At 50.5% G+C, this 16,401-nt stretch overlaps 2 protein-coding genes across 15 annotated transcripts in view; both read right to left on the bottom strand.

Moving 5' to 3' along the window:
- LOC149347824 (uncharacterized) overlaps positions 1 to 16,401 on the bottom strand; it is a 99,131-nt gene that overhangs the window by 54,261 nt on the left and 28,469 nt on the right. For 9 of the 14 annotated variants that reach the window (XM_089587517.1, XM_089587515.1, XM_089587523.1 and 6 more), the window contains 3 exons: positions 16,057 to 16,239; positions 13,185 to 13,236; positions 12,915 to 13,064 (listed from right to left, as the gene is read on the bottom strand). The exons of 1 other annotated variant lie outside the window; for it this stretch is intronic. In XM_089587517.1, coding sequence (XP_089443643.1) covers positions 12,993 to 13,064; positions 13,185 to 13,236; positions 16,057 to 16,239 — 307 coding nt within the window. In that variant the 3' untranslated portion in view covers positions 12,915 to 12,992. Of the gene's footprint in view, positions 1 to 8,261; positions 8,355 to 12,914; positions 13,072 to 13,184; positions 13,237 to 16,056; positions 16,240 to 16,401 lie in introns of those variants that run through there. 4 more of the 14 variants (XM_089587514.1, XM_089587518.1, XM_089587521.1 and 1 more) reach the window with 4 other exon arrangements.
- On the bottom strand, positions 720 to 8,253 carry LOC149347825 (uncharacterized). Its single transcript, XM_089587528.1, has 3 exons — positions 7,351 to 8,253; positions 7,076 to 7,288; positions 720 to 5,925 (listed from the first exon to the last, which is right to left on the bottom strand). Exons 1-3 carry the CDS (start codon positions 7,551 to 7,553, stop codon positions 5,769 to 5,771), a joined length of 573 nt encoding a protein of 190 aa, XP_089443654.1. The 5' UTR covers positions 7,554 to 8,253; the 3' UTR covers positions 720 to 5,768.

Here is a 16,401-nt window from a genome sequence, read left to right as displayed (position 1 = left end):
TTGTTCACCTTACTAGTTCACCGTTGGCATGGGCGCAGATTCGCGGGTGCAGTGAACCGATACGAGTTGTGTCCGATCCTTTTATCGAATTTCGCATTACCACAGCTAGAAAGGCAGATGTCTGTTGACATGCCTCCTACACGGCTCGAGCTCTGTACACAGAGTTCCAATGCTTGCTGCTGAAACCACGACTGTCAACTTCTCAGCAATAACTAGCGTAAGGTGGGATCTCGAGTACTGCAGTGGACGCTTCGTTTTTTTTTTTTCTATGGCCGGCCGTGTGCACTGTAGAGCTCTGCTCGGGCCATAATTTTTTTTATTGGGCCAGACCCATGCAATGAGCCTGATCTACTTGGCCTAGCTCTTCAACCACACAAGCGAAGCTTGTGCGGTTGAGTGAGTGGTCATGAGTTTGGGTGACGGGTTGTGAATGTGAGTGAACATTAGTGCGAGTGTGTGAGAGGACGTGAATGAGTGCTTGTGAATGCGAGTGGACATGAGTGTAAGTGAGTGCAAGTGGCCGTGAGTGTGAGTGTAGTTGAGCAACCTCTCATGGTGCTGAGGTATGACAAGGACGAGCTTGTCCTTGCCTGTCAGGCAGAGACTTTGTCTATACTACTACACAGACACTGAATAAACTAAGCACATTCCCAAAAATGGTCTGCATGCAATCTGTAAATGCTGTGACGCATTGGAAGCAAAAATGAGGTGCGAAATGGTTCACTATTTTTCAATATATTTCAATGGTTCAATATATTTACAAATAGGGAAGAACAGCTGCGAGCGGCACCGAGAACACAGTCCGAACTTCGTTGTCTTCTACTCTTCCCACGCTCTTGGTCGTCGTCTACCCACTTCAGGACCCCCGGCTGCTGAAACGCCGTCTCGGCGTTAGGGCGGCGACGTGTGAGCGTCGTGATAAGGTTTAAGGCGACAGACGTGGACGATGTCGGTGGTGGCGCCAGAGGACGATGGCGAGGTTTCAAGGGGAGCAATTTCATAGTTCACGTCGGTAACACGGCACACGACACGGTAAGGGCCACGGTAGTGCGAAAGGAGCTTCTCGGAGAGACCGACGCTGCGAGAGGGCGTCCAGAGAAGGACGAGTGATCCTGGGGTAAATTCGACGGCCTGGTGACGGCGGTCGTAGGCTGACTTCTGGGAAACTTGAGAGGCTTGGAGCCTACTACGTGCTATTTGGCGCGCCAGCGTGGCCTGGGAGATGGCGTCCCGAGCGTAAGCAGTGGTGGGGGCTGAAGAAGGCGGCATGAGTGTGTCCAAAGGCAAGGTGGGATGCCTACCAAACAAAAGGTAGAAAGGAGAATAGCCTGTTCTGTCATGAAGGGAAGAGTTATATGCAAATGTCACATAAGGCAAGGCTGCGTCCCAATCTCGGTGGTCTGGCGATATGTACATGGCTAACATGTCGGTGAGCGTGCGGTTGAACCTTTCCGTAAGCCCATTGGTAAGCTGTCGCGAGCTGGTGCTGCGTGTCACACGAACGAAGAATGTCGTGAACTACTCTGGATAGAAAATGACCGCGGTCGGTGAGCAGTTGACGAGGGGCGCCGTGGTGAAGGGTGACGTCTTGCAGAAGAAAATCGGTGACATCGGTAGCGCAGCTGGACGGCAAAGCACACGTGATGGCGTACCGAGTCGTATAATCAGTTGCGACAGCGATCCACTTGTTGCCGGAGAGGGACGTGTTGGAAAAGGGCCAAGAAGGTCGAGGCCAACACGGTGAAAAGGTTCCGGAGGTATGTCGATGGGTTGCAGAAGACCGGCAGGCAAAGTGGAGGGCCTTTTCCGACGTTGACACAGGTCGCAAGTGGCCACGTAACGCTTGACTGAACGATAGAGAGCAGGCCAAAAGAAGCGATGCCGCACCCGAGCGTACGTGTGGGACACGCCAAGGTGACCGGCTGTCGGCAGATCGTGCAGTTCTTCCAGGACAGAAGAGCGTAGACGTTGGGGTATCACGAGCAGGAGCGGAGGGCCATCGGAGCGTAGGTTTCGGCGATACAAAATGCCGTTCTGGAGCACATAAAGGTTCAGAGACGGAGATCGGTTTGCAGAACGGATGCCATCAAAGATAGGTCGTAAAGATGAGTCGTGGCGCTGTTCGTTGGCAATATCGGCAAGATCAGAGATAGCTAAGAGGCAGGGCAGGGTCTCTGCGTCCTCTAGGTCAGGTGGTTCCACAGGGTATCGGGATAAACATTCAGCGTCCTGGTGATGGCGCCCTGACTTGTACACGACGGAGTATGAGTATTCTTGGAGGCGCAATGCCCAGCGACCAAGGCGACCGGTGGGATCTTTTAGTGAAGACAGCCAACAGAGAGCATGGCGATCAGTGACAACAGCGAATGAAGGGCCGAACAGGTAGGGTCTGAATTTAGCTACTGCCCAGACAAGGGCAAGACACTCACGCTCAGTAATGGTGTAATTTTGCTCTGCGGCTGAAAGTAGGCGGCTGGCATAAGCGATGACTCGATCTTGACCCTGTTGACGTTGGGCTAGGACGGCGCCGATGCCATATCCGGAGGCGTCGGTGCGAACCTCTGTGGGAGACGACGGGTCAAAATGTGCTAAGATGGGCGGAGTGGTCAGCAAATGGACGAGGGATGAAAATGAGTTCTCTTGAGCAGGGCCCCAGGTAAAGGGGGTGTCGTTCTTCAGAAGATCGGTGAGGGGACGAGCGATGCCGGCGAAATCTTTGATAAAATGGTGAAAATACGAGCACAAGCCGACAAAGCTGCGCACATCTTTCGACGACCTTGGAAGAGGAAAGTCCTTCACAGCTTGAATTTTGATGGGATCTGGGCGTACACCAGAAGCGTCAACGAGGTGTCCGAGAATAGTGAGTTGGCGACAACCGAACTTGCATTTCGATGAGTTCAGCTGAAGTCTGGCGTTACGAAACACTGTCAGAATATTGGAGAGGCGCTCGAGGTGCGTGGAAAAAGTAGGCGAGAAAACCACAACATCGTCTAGGTAACAGAGGCAGGTGGACCATTTAAAGCCATGAAGAAGGGAGTCCATCATTCGTTCGAAGGTAGCCGGGGCGTTACAGAGGCCGAGCGGCATGACTTTAAACTGGTATAAGCCATCAGGCATCACGAAGGCGGTCTTCTCGCGGTCCTTTTCATCAACGGCAATTTGCCAGTACCCCGATCGAAGATCAATTGAAGAGAAATATTTGGCGCCGTGGAGGCAATCTAAGGCATCATCGATCCTTGGGAGTGGATATACGTCTTTTTTTGGGATGCGGTTGAGGTGCCGATAATCAACGCAGAAGCGCCAGCTGCCGTCCTTTTTCACCAGGACGACTGGTGAAGCCCAAGGACTTGACGAGGGCTCGATGATGTCTTTTGCGAGCATCTTGTCCACCTCTTGATTTATGACGGTGCGTTCGGCGCTGGACACTCGGTACGTACGTCTGCGGAGAGGAGCGGAATCACCGGTGTTTATGTGATGCGTCACCACAGAGGTCCGAGCCAAAACACGGCTATCAAAGTCGAAGATGTCGCGGAAAGATGATAAGAGGCACCTAATATCGCGAGCTTGCATCAGCGGTAGGTCAGAAGCGATCATGTCAGGGTAGTCGTCCGTTGGGTTCACTGTTGATGGGGCCGCAGGCAACCGGCATTGCTGAGTGGAAGGTAAGCAGCTGTCCACCACTGATATCACACATTCGGCAGCAGGGCACAGCGTGGCGAGTGAGATGCCTTGCGGGAGCGGTTGGATGGATGAACCAAAGTTCAGGACAGGAAGGTACGCGCGGTTGGCCGACAATGTAAATACAATGTGTGGAAGCGCAATGCTGCGCGTCAGGGCGACGTCAAGTTCCGCAGTGACTACGTAGTGACCATCAGGTACAGGGGAACAGATGAGAAAGAAATGTAAGTTGCGGCTTGAGGCGGTAGACGAACAAAGTTGACAGCACAAAGACTGTATAACTGGGGACGGCGACTCAGCAGAAAGAGGAAGGTCAAGCTGAACAACATTAGTGGCGCAGTCAATGAGGGCTGAATGCTCAGACAGGAAGTCGAGGCCAAGAATGACTTCATGAGGGCACTGGTCTAGAACAGAGAACAGAATGGATGTATGGCGGCCGGATATGGTCACACGGGCTGTGCATAGTCCAACAACATGAGGCGTTCCGCCGTCGGCAACGCGGAGAACGGCTTTGGGTGCAGGGGTCAGTACTTTTCGGAGGCGGCGTCGTAGGGCTGAACTCATGACGGATACGTGCGCGCCTGTATCGATCAGGGCTCTCACAGGCACTCCATCGACATGAATGGCGAGCAAATTATGGTGTGCACGAAGGGCTAATCGAGGATTTTGGGACTGGGGCTGTACTGCAGCATAACCTCCAGACACTGCAGCGTCTAGTTTTCCGCTTGCGAGCGTCCGTAGGGGCCAGGAGAGGAGCGACGGCATTGGGGCGAACGAGACTGTCGACGCAGGGGGGACGGGGAGCGGCTGGAGCGGGGAATCTGGCCGTCGACTGTAGCACCGTGCTGGGCTTGAGGGGGCGTGTAGTGGCTGGGCTGTTCGTCGTCGCGATGGGAGCTGAGAGGACGGTATGTGCTGCGACGGGACCAATAATTTCGACAGTGGCGGGAGATGTGGCCAATGCGGTGGCAATGGAAACAAATGGGCCTGTCGTCGGTTGTCCGCCAGTCGTTAGGGTTTCGGCGACGTGGAGTGAAGTACGAAGGTCGTCCAGGAGCAATCGCAGTGATTTCGGGTGGTGGTGAAGACCGTACAGGGCTGACGGGCTGGAAACCAAGGTTTGCAAACTCTTGGCGGACGACAGCTTGTACCAGAGAGATGGTAGGCAAGCGGTTGTCGCCATCACGTAGATGCAGGGGGGCAGGGGACATAGCTTCGAGCTCGCGTCGGATGATGCGGGTCACATTTTCTGGGGGCGCTGAAGTTTCCCTGTGTCGCAGGTCTTCACATGAAGAAGTCGCAGCCGTGTTGGGGAGGCGTGAGTACGGCTGGCTAATACGCTTGCTTTTGGCTTCTTCGAAGCGTCGACATTCCTTAATAATTCCGTCGACTGTAGTGCAGTTCTTGTATACGAGCAAGTTGAAGGCATCGTCGGCGATTCCCTTCAACACGTGGCCGACTTTGTCAGACTCGGGCATGTTGGCGTCAACTTTGTGACAGAGGGCCAGCACATCTTGAATGTACGACACATAGGACTCCGTAGATGTTTGAGCTCGGGAGGCGAGGTCCTTCTTAGCAGCAAGTGTTCGGCCGAGCGGCGGTCCAAACAATTCGCGGAGTTTCTCTTTGCACACGTCCCAGCTGGTTAGATGGTCTTCGTGGGTCTCATACCAGACCCGGGCAGTGTCTTTTAGGTAGAATATTACATTTGCGAGCATAAGGGTCGGATCCCAGCGGTTGTAGGTACTCACTCGCTCGTACATGTTGATCCAGTCGTCGACGTCAGTGTTGTCGGTACCAGAAAATGTCCCAGGGTCACAAGGGGGAGAAAGAACGAGTGATGTCATGGCCGGGGCTGAGGTTTGCTGGGAGGCGTCTTGGGTCATGATGAGGGAAGGCAACTGGCGGCCGCTGCGGAGCTCCGTCGTTGGTAGACGTAGGGGAAAGCCGCACCTCCACCAAATATGTTGCGGGAAAGAATATATTTACAAATAGGAAAGAACAGCTGCTAGCGGCACCGAGAACACAGTCCGAACTTCGTTGTCGTCTTCTACTCTTCCCACGCTCTTGGTCGTCGTCGTCTACCCGCTTTAAGGAGTTGCAAGCTGAAAACCTACATGGTTTTCACCAGGATATTTTGCCCTTATTGCCTTCACCATGCAGGCGGGCAGGGGCCTTCTGTTGTGGCGCCCAAGCCGCCCCCACAGCCAGAGCACACACTGCCTGTAGGCAGCAAACCGGTAGTGCCTGAAACAATGCCAATGATTAGATGTAGCAAGCAGTACACAGGATGAAGTTGATCAGATGCGCATCCAAGTCGGGAGGGGACAATGTTCTGACCCCTAGCCGCCTCCTAATTTTTTTTAATTCAGCCAGAAGAGTGCCTGTTCTGCATATTTACTCATTTGAACCAAAAACAATCATTCCTGTAACTACACTAAACAATGGTGACTTGAGTAAGCATGCACACCAAGGTTGAGGCCCAATGTTCACTCTTTTCTAGATGTCTCAAGCTGACCTCCCTTGTTGTTGCTAGTGGCTCTTTATTGATAATAAAAAAAATAACAATGGAAGCTAACGATGTTGCTAGCCGCGGCATCTGCCATCCAAACCTGAGCTGCGGCTAGCGAGAATAAAAGGACAGGGAGAGGGAAAGAAAGGGGGGAGCGATAGTAAGAAAGGATAGGTGTTGGGCGGCAATATACACTATGTACAATTCCATATATGGGAACCAAGTTCTACAACTCTGCTAAATGCTCCAAAAGCACACTTTTCATCACACTTACTAGTATTTATGTTATCACTGCAACTAAGGAAATTTATATATATAGGTGCCAGAAGCCCACTTCTGATAGGACAATCTCCTTTGAAATTTCGAATTGGCTCAGCAGTTGCTGCCAACTGCAATAAAGATAAATTTAAACCAGCCAAAATCCCGACGTACCTGAACCCGGACATGTATTAGACTAGCAGTCAATAAGGTCTGCCTTATTTTCAGCCGTTCCTGAAACTGTAAATAAGGTTCCTTTTTCTGAAAATGACAGCATGTAAGGTAAAAAAAGGTTCCATGCTTATTATGCTATATAGCTCGTAATCTAATTCCTGAAAGGAGAATGAGTCTGTCTCCTGCACAGTAATGGGCTTTGTCAGTGCAAACTATCCTGATCCCATTTGTTTGCGCAGTGGACAGCTGCAGTCTTTTGCAGTGGTTATGGCCATAGCACACCGTGATTCCGCACTGTATACGAAGTTTTAGGCATTCTCTGTCGTTTTTTTTAAATAGAACAGCACCGCATGCGTATGCGCTTTAGATCGCACTGTGGTCAATAAACGTAGTTGCAAGAGCTAGCACCGGTAGCGTTATTACGCAATCCGTGAAGCTTGCAGTTGTACTTACTCGTTCGCGGTGTCGCCCATGCCTGGCTGCCGGTAATGCCGCATGTTTAAATATGCAAGCTGCAGCACACCCTCGTCCAGGCAAAGATACCCGAACTCGGGGTGCGCTGTGATGCAGTTGTGTCCCGGCTGCTTTTTAACGGCGGCCGGGCATTCCCGGCAGCAGACGTTCTCGATGGCTGTCGGCATGGCAGCGCAGCCGTCGCACTGGCACCTTCGCAGAAAACGGATGTCAGCGATGCGTGCCACGAGCATAATAGAGTTCATATCACTCACCAGTCCACGTTTCCCACTCGTTGCCAGCCGTCCTCGGAGCCATCGGCGTCCGAGTCTTCGTCCGTGGTACGGCCGGACGGATGGCCACTGCTGCTATCTTCGGCCGTATCGCGCAAAGGCGTACTATCGTAAGAGATGGCGCCTAAATCTGCCGTCCGCCGAAGAATCTCTCTTTCAAGCTCTGTGAGATCGTCGATGTCCATCTCATCGGCTTACAAAAACACAAATGGCTGAACGTAGTTCGGCCAACAACGTGCGCATTTTCAAAAAGTCACTCCGCGTATTACTACGTATTACTCCGCCGATGACGGAGCGGCAAGCCTCCACGGAACTGGCTGAAAGGCACTCGACGCGTTGGTAGACTCCTCCCATCGTATGAGGCCGAATTCAAAAAAAAAAGGCGGGAGCCGGACGTTAATTAGATTTAATTGAGGAAATCGGCCACACAGGGCAATAAGTCGCAGCTCCTAAGAATGCTGGGAACGTGTACATCAAGTTCCCGCGGCAAAAAGACATGTTCAGAATCCTCTTCAGTGCACCTTTAACACCTTGTCGTGCCAGAACCAACTTGTATAAATATTCTTATTTTCCCCGAACAATAACTGAGTGGAACCAGCTTCATTTGACTGCACTGTTAAGCACTCAGAGCATTGCCAGTTTTTTATAACAACTTTTGTATGCTATACTTGCAGTTCTGCCGAGACATTGTGTTCAATGTGCCTGTTTTTTTGTTCGAATCATGCATGGGTTGTCTTTGTTTTGTTTATCTTTTAGATTGTGTGCTAAATGTTACTTCGCCTCGTAACTCATTGTATTGCCCCTCCTGCTTGGGCCTACTAAGGCTGGCAGTATTGATTAAATAAAAATAAATATTATATGCATCTCCTCCATTCTCAGCAACGATCACCTACCCAGGCGCGCAGTAGCCCTGGAATGGCTTCTTTCCAGCAGCTCTCGAGATGCGACTCAGGGATTCCATACGCCCTGTCCCAACGCTGGCTGACCTGCGCAACACGGAACATTTGAAAAATTTTGTCTTGCGAAGGTCAACTGGCCATTCCAGGGTTACTGTGTGCCTGGGAAAGGAGCGTACACTTAAACAAAATGAAAGCTTGAAAAAGCCAGTAATCGGTGAAGAAAGAGGAGCCGCAACTAAGAATCTCCGGAGCAACTGAGGAGGGACCCAATTAGAAAACTGAGGACTCACGTAATTAGGGCAAATACGCTGCGCAAGCATGTCTGTCTCTAATCCAGATGGAATTTAGAAAAATCGAATGAGCAGATATAAAGTGTTTAGGTGCGGCCAATGGCGCCAATAGCCCTTTGCGCTCTGAGCGTTGTTGACGCACTTGTGACATCCCTCGAACAACATAGCTTCGTACTCTACACTTCAACGAAGGGCTTAAAATGATGCAGATCATTCTTGCAGTGAATGCCAAATTCTTGTATCCTCAAAGTGCTCCACAAATACATATCGAAGAAAATAGTGCAATTATGTTGAAAGGGAACTGCGCTTCAAAAGCGACTCAAGCACGAGGCCACGGCTATTCTTTCCAATATGGACAATGCGTAAGGTTCCGATAGGAATCCATTCTCTTCGCTCGCATTGTCTACCTATTATAAAGCGTTCCACACACGTGCCCGCGCTCTAAGATCCTTTGACGTTAAGGTCAAGTACACTGGACAAGGTTTGGTGGCTGTACATTAAAAAATAGCCGAGGCCGTGACACGCGTCCAAACGGAATGACATGTCAAGCCGAAAGGTGGAATGCAGCAAGTTTCAATACGTTATCAATTTTGTCCCTGTACCGTAGAAATGTGCATGTAAATGCTTAATTATCGGTGTCCATTTCCGAGTCAAATGCCTTTTCTTTAGCAGAATTAGCTTAGTTTAGTTTTTTTATGGAGGTTCACTCTCAAAGCGACTGAGGCTATTAGGGACGCCGTCGTGGAGGGCTCCAGATAATTTCGACCTCCTGCAGTTAGTGCCACGTGGGGACACAACACTAAACGCCGTCTTTTCTTCATGGTGAGGCTTCTAGCGCTACCGCTTTAAAAAAAGGAAACACACAAGCTCTGTTTACATGAATCCGACAGGACTGGGTGAAGTTAGCGTTGCGTAAGGTTTGGTTTATTGGGGTTTAACGTCCCAAAGCAACTCAGGCTATGAGGGACGCGTTTCCTGATTCACCCAGCTTGGAGCTTACATGAACTCGGTTCAAGCGCATAATACAGCGGCGCTTAGCGTCAATGTTTTTAGAAAGGAGAGTCAAGCAAGTTAACCTCCTGCAGGCAAGTGACTCGCTCTGCCGCTTCTATTAATCAACCCAACAGCAATTACATGGACCCGACAACTGGGTTTTTACCCGTCGAGCAAACTCGCCTCGACTCTATCGAGTTCATGTAAACAGGCTTACAGTCGCATAGGAGAGGACACACGAGATACACAGACCGAGATCCTGACCATGGTCCGCTGTTGAGTAGTGTATCGAGCATGGATTCCCAGTGATGCTCTGCACACATTAAGGAACGCGTCGCAACATCTGGCACCTTTACTTCTTTCGTCATAGTCGTTTTTCAGCTTTTCAGACCCGATACCCTGCGACAACTCAGCTCTCTGATATCGCTACGGTGGGGACTCAGGCCATAGCGTTGATAAGCACTCCGGACGCTATGGTGGTGGTGGCTACTCCTGCCAGTCGTAGTTTTACACTCCCAGTGTGGAAGCTTGGTAGCATAGTGAGGGGGGGGGGGGGGGGGAGTACAATTTGTAATCCCCGCAGCTCGCTTCGCCCTGCTTTACTCTAGCATTTGCTTCTTGAATATGTTCTTCCATGTATTAAATGCTTCTGAATAGGTCCGTTGATGCCAGAGCCAACAGCCAGGCACGTTGGTTTATCGCTAGATCATTATGTCCCAAAGCCCGTCAGGGAAATCCCACTCTGCGTCATTTTCTCGCATTTCGTTTCCCTTTAGCACGATTTGTGCATTCCTGATTACGATTTGTTTATTTTTTACGGTTGTGCACATTCCTGTCTTTTTCATCTTGGCTCCAGGTTAGGTAAAATAAGTAACGAATGAAGTGTAAACTTCATTGTGGGTTTTAGAAGTGATATAAGGGCTGTGAGGGGCGGCGCAGTAGAGGGCTCCAGGATGTTCTGGACAACCTGGGGTTGTTTTACGTACGCCGACATCGCACAGTACGAGGTCACGTAAGAGATCGCAAAAACACAGGAGGACCACCAGAGTGGCTTGGACAGAAAGTCAGAAGGCTTTAAAGTCGCGATTCCTGACGCGATCACACAAACGCTAAGAGTCGACCCGATACCAGGGAACGTCGACCCGGAACACAACCGGGGAAGAAGAGTGGCCAGGGAGATGATATGGGAGATGATATGATATATACACAGCCACGGAGATGATATGGGGACAGGGTTCATTGACGCCGCGGAATACGCACAACGCTCGCGATTCGTGGTTGCGGTCGTCAATTCGTGTGTAAAAACGTGCTTAACGGCAAGTGTAGCGTGTGACCGTGCTGAAGAGGCGGAAGAAGCGGCGGTGGCACTCGCCCTCACGGATCCGACGTGCACCATGGTTCTCTGCGACTCGCGTCAGACGGTCAGAAACTTCGCCAAAGGATGGGTCTCACAGAAAGCGGCCCGAGACCTGAGCAATCGACAAGTCCAGCAGGAGGTAGAATTCCAAACCAGAATTCAATGGTTCCCGGCGCACGCGGGAGAAGCATCGAAGACGCATCGCAACCGAAACGAGACGGCACACGCCAAGGCGCGCGAGCTCGCGAACCGCGCCGGCGACCGTCGTCCGTGGAATAGCACCAAAGACTGCGTGACCAGCTACAACGAAATTACCAAGGCCCTCTGCCTGGCCCGCCGAACATTCCCTCCGCCCAGCGACAAGCTGGACAGGGCGCACGCGGTGACCCTCAGACAGCTGCAGACGCTCACGTACCCAACCCGAAACTATACACAGGCTCTACCTCGGTACATACCCGACAAATATATGCAAGGTCTGCCATGGCAATATAACCACCTTAACTCACATGCTCTGGCACGGTAACAAAAACCTGCATGCATAGTAATAATTCTGCAACCCTCTCGCCGCGGTTGGCCGCTGCCCTGCGCAGACCCCAGCCACGGTGACGAACTCTGCGCCGTCCAGCAGGCCAGCAAGGCGACGGCGAGGCAACGCCTCGATGTCCCCACGTGGGAGACCTAAGGCCCCGTCGAAGAAAGCTCTGCAAGACTATAAAGTTGTTACCAACTAACAAACCAATCTGGGTTCTTTTAAGTGCGCCGACATCGCACAGTAAGCGTACGTGGTAGAGATCGCAAAAACCCATGAGAACCACCAGACTGGTTAGGTTAGGTTCGGTACGTTTCGTATTTATGTGTGGTTATGGTGCTTGGCTGCTGACCCGAAAGACGCGGGTCCGATCCCGGGCGTGGAGGTCGAATTTCGATGGAGGCAAGATTCTACAGAACCGTGTACTGTGTGATGTCAGTGCATGTCACAAAACCCAGCTGAAAGAAATTATCCGGAGCAATCCACTACGGTGTTCCTCATTGCCTCGGTCGCTTTCGGACGTTAAACCCCCATGAACAAAACCGAACGAAACCAAACCAAAGGCTGCATTTAGGCTTTAGGCTTTGAAGAGGCATCATATTACCAGTCCAGATGGTTATCAAATCCTACGACGAGTAAAACACCATGCAGAACCACATCTCACCCGCACTCATCACGAGGCAGAGTCCATGAGTTAAAGAAGGTAGCCCTGGCGTGTGACAACAGTTGGAAACTTGGAGGTGCCCTGGCAATTTAACGTGTTACAGAATTATGTTCTATTGTGAAAGCGATCCTTCACAACGAAAGCTGAAAAACATTTGAGGGGACACTTACGCTCCGCATTAAGGCTATGATGCGATAGCGTAGTGTGTTAGTTCCCATATATGCAAAAGGTCATTCTCTACATTCGTAGGTCCCTGAGAACCCTTGAAGCTCTCCTGGCGCATTGGTGCAGTGGTTAAACCCTTCGATGGCAGGTTTTCCCTGCGGTGGGCCTTGTACGACCTAGGTTGCTCTTCCCGAGCGACCAATCGTTAATTTATCTGCCACCTGCCACGATGGGCAGGTTGTGATGACACTGCAAGGTAACGCCACCTAGGTGGCCCATCTGCCTCCTGCCTCCAAGGTTGCTCTCTGGGCACCACGTGACATTGATGCTCGTGATTTTTCGCCTACAACGCCGACGCCAGATTTTCTGCGTAATGGGGCCTTTAACGCTATCGCGTTAAAAACGCGGAGTTTTTTGAAGCCTCAACCTTTGACCTTTGGCCTTAACCTCTGACCCTTGAACTTTTGACCTTGATCTTGCATGCGGTTGCCTTTGAGCCAGTGTTGCCTCAAGTCCTTTCGCACGTGATACTCTTCTTAAATACGTTAAAACACTAGCACTTTTTTCTCTTCTCGCTTGTTCAGTCACAGCGACCGGTACAAAGTATGCGCCATTTTGGAGGGTAGTTCCTCTTCCAGGTGTCACATACCATTTCTTCCCTTCCCCGCTGCAGAGAAGAGGCTGAGTGCGGGCGGCTTGGTTGCTACACCCACGCGACGAATGCACTTCAGACGCGGTGGTCGGAGGCCTTGGCCGCTCCTTCCGCAAGGCTACCATGGGCACTGCCTGGACGCCGCTTCTTTTCACTTCATAAAAGAGACAGAAGGAGAACGGGGACAATGTGCTGTACGGCCTTTCCGTCATCTGCTGCCCCGCTAAAAGCCAGCGGCTCTCGATTTCTCTGAAATCATCCACATACCTGCTTTGGTGAGGGATCAGTGGGCGAGCCTGACGGGAGACAGGGCAGCTGCCTGCAAGTTGACATGCGAGACGGCGGTCAGCGATGATATAAACAAATCGAAGGGAATCCATTCGTTGCAGTGATAAAGGCATTTCCTTTGCTTTATTTTTTAGGAGAGCATGAATTTTAAGGCGGAAGCCTTTAATGTCTCATCGTTGTAAGCAGCAGTTGTCGACAGAAAATGTCACGCTTTTCAATTGGTGAAAACGGTCGTGACGTCACAGTGCGCGAATTTCAAACGGGGCCAATTGCACTTTGGCTAGTAACCATACAACCAATTGAAGGGATCGTATAGTGATGCTCCAAGTAAGTGGGACTGAGCATAGTTAATTGCTTAATTACCCAATTAGCCTAATTAGCTTTACTAGTCAGGCCATATAAATAAATAAAAGCGATTAAGAAATTGGTCGAGCTCAGGAATCGAACCCCGGTCTTCGGCGTGAGAGACGAGCACGCTATCCACTCCGCCATGCCAGCTCGATGGTTTCGAGTGAACACAGGCGCGTCTAGTGAATACGGTGTCTTCACTCACTCTCATCCTCCTCCATTCCCCTCCGGCGAGGTTTAGGTGTCCACCGACAAATGAGAGACAGATACATTTCCTTTCCTCAGAAACCAATTTACCGACGAGCGAGGCGTAGAACCGAATGGGCGATGGCGTTCTATGGACTCCTTGGCAGCGTTAAAGACGCTGTCGCGTTCCACTCTTAGGGGCGAAGCTTAACATCTTGACCACACATCAGTGACCACACTTTAGGTCAAAAATGTGCCCCCCTGAATTTTGACGGGTGTCCACCGAGATATGTGAGACAGTTACTGCGTAATTTCCTTTCCTCAAATACAATTTTCATTTTCTTCATTACGGCTCCTCTTTATCTATCTTCTTTCACTCCCACCTCCCTTCCTCTACGGTGCGGTTCAGGTGTCCACCGAGATGACAGAGAATTACTGCGCCATTTCCTTTCCTCAAAAAGCGTTGCGTTCATAGGGCAAGGCATCGCGCCGAACGGGTGGTGGTGTTCCGTGGACTCCCTGGCTGCGCTACAACGCGCTGTCGCGTTCTACTGCTAAAGGCGAAGCTTAAGCGTCATTAATCAGCAGTTAATTAGTGTTAAGGCATTAATCAGTAATTAAGAATTAGTGATTTGCCATCACTTAGTAATTAGTACTCAAATATATGTGACGCCACCAGTGCCACAGAAACAGCGAAGGTGGTGCGGAAAACGCTTCCGCCTCTACCCACTTTAGACAGTCAAAGTGCCCCCTGAATTTTTTTACCTCGACTTTGCTTTCAAACAGCCACATCTTTTTGGTTGGCGACTGTATTCTCTTCCTATTGCCGCTTTATATAGCAGCTACTTCTGGTGTAACGTCCCAGCTTCTGTGTGAGCTTTCAAACTTCAGAGTGTGCGAGGTAACAGAGTAGCAGGCACTCAAAGTGAATTGCAAATGCTTTGCGTGCTGGTAACTATTGTTATGAAAAACAGTGGAGTAAAAATTCTTTCCCAGCCAACTGTTCAAACGCGGATTTTCGCTGGAAAACATCTTGCCATGCAATCTAAAAAATATAGTACACACCTAGTGGAAACGAATATTTTTTTGCGGAAAGAAAAAACCGTAAATTGCGGGGCTCAAGTCTCGAAGCGACAAATGGGCTGTGTGGGAACACCACAGTGGAGGACTCCGGAATAATTTAGGCCACCTTCGGTTCGTCAATGTGCGCTAGCGCCTTTCACGTTTCGCCGTCATCGAAACTCCGTAACCGAGATTAGGGTTTGAACTGCTGTCTTTTGCATTGGAAATGGAAACACCAATCTGTTGTGCAACAGAAGCAATGAAAACGTACGCTCCTTAAACACATTATTGTCCTGAGAAAAAAAAACAGCGCAGGAACAGGGACACAAGAAAACAAGACGACGGGACAGGCGCTCAAGATGTACCAACTCGGTCAACTCGCCGTTTTACATTATTGTCCGTTCTCCCAAAAACGAAGTTTTCCTCTAGGTGGTGGTGTTAAAGCCACAGTGCACCCCGGTGCTGTGGCTTTCACTGTTTTGAAAAAGGCGCAGTCGAAACGCCACTGCACCACCACGGGGCACAAGATCTGTACACACGATTTCATGTTTGTCTTGCTGAAGACCTATACAGTGCATAAGTGGCTGTGAAATGTGGCGATAATTTCATCGAAAACAAAATAAATGGCTTGGAGCTAATATATATCAGAGCTCCTTTCAAAAGAACACTGGGGCAGAATAAGATGTTTATGGCTTGTGTGTTAATGGGGTACGCGGGATATGAGGGACGCCATAGTGGGGGGCTTTTCGACCCCGGAGCTCTTTAACGCGTACTGAGATTGCGCACTACATACACCGAAATGCGACCGCGGCGGCCGGGATCGAACCGGCGTTTTTTCAGGTGAGCAGCCGAGCACCATACCAGAGTAAGCCTAAAAAATTAAATATCGTAGCCACCTTTCTGCACCCGCGTAACCAAATCGTTTAATGCAGTTCTTTAACACACCATGGTTTATGTAACATCCAATCGGCACAAAAAGAACCCAATGCGGCCGGTTAGGTTCCTGTTTAAAGATTTTTATACTGCTTTCTGGACGCCATTCATCCCCACAGGTCCCCTATAGAGGTTGCCAATACAGGTATCCATACAGGTTACCCATACAGGCATGGAGTACAAATATATTGATACAGGTTATCCTCCCAGGTGATAGAAATTTCCTGGTCCCTTCACTATGGCGTCCCTTATAGCCCGAGTGACTTTAGGATGCCAAACCCCATAAAACCATAAAACTATCCTCTCAGTAAATATCTCTCACCTCGCCACTGCACTGGAAACTTGGCCGGCACAACGATCACCAGGCAGGCGTCCACACGCGATGCAAGTGTGCCACATGAAGCATGTCTCTGGAGAGGTGCTGGCCAGGTCCACGTGCGGTGTAGCCACTCGGGCAGTGGAAACAAGGCTCCAGTGCCGTGCCACTGACCAGCTGCAAACTACCCTGCAGCGGCAGAACAAGGGGGATGCTACCCACAGTTCGGCTAAAAGAAGCGGCACAGGCGTGCCGAAATCATCTGTAAAGACTTGAAAATTAACATTTGGTATGTTTTAGTGATCCTGACTCCTGGTGATGCTGTCATTTGATACTTTTTTGTCGATTCTG

Source organism: Amblyomma mixtum, chromosome 4 (genome assembly GCF_055824585.1).
Source record: "Amblyomma mixtum isolate Tamu chromosome 4, ASM5582458v1, whole genome shotgun sequence".
Classification (NCBI taxonomy): domain Eukaryota; kingdom Metazoa; phylum Arthropoda; class Arachnida; order Ixodida; family Ixodidae; genus Amblyomma; species Amblyomma mixtum.
This window is presented reverse-complemented; position numbering and strand designations above follow the sequence as displayed.

Coding starts and splice junctions, on each gene's coding strand:
- LOC149347825 (XM_089587528.1), bottom strand. CDS start 7,553: ATGGACATCGACGATCTCACAGAGCTTGAAAGAGAGATTCTTCGGCGG. Junction 7,289..7,350: donor CGAGTGGGAAACGTGGACTG/GTGAGTGATATG, acceptor TTTTCTGCGAAG/GTGCCAGTGCGACGGCTGCG. Junction 5,926..7,075: donor ATGGGCGACACCGCGAACGA/GTAAGTACAACT, acceptor GCATTGTTTCAG/GCACTACCGGTTTGCTGCCT.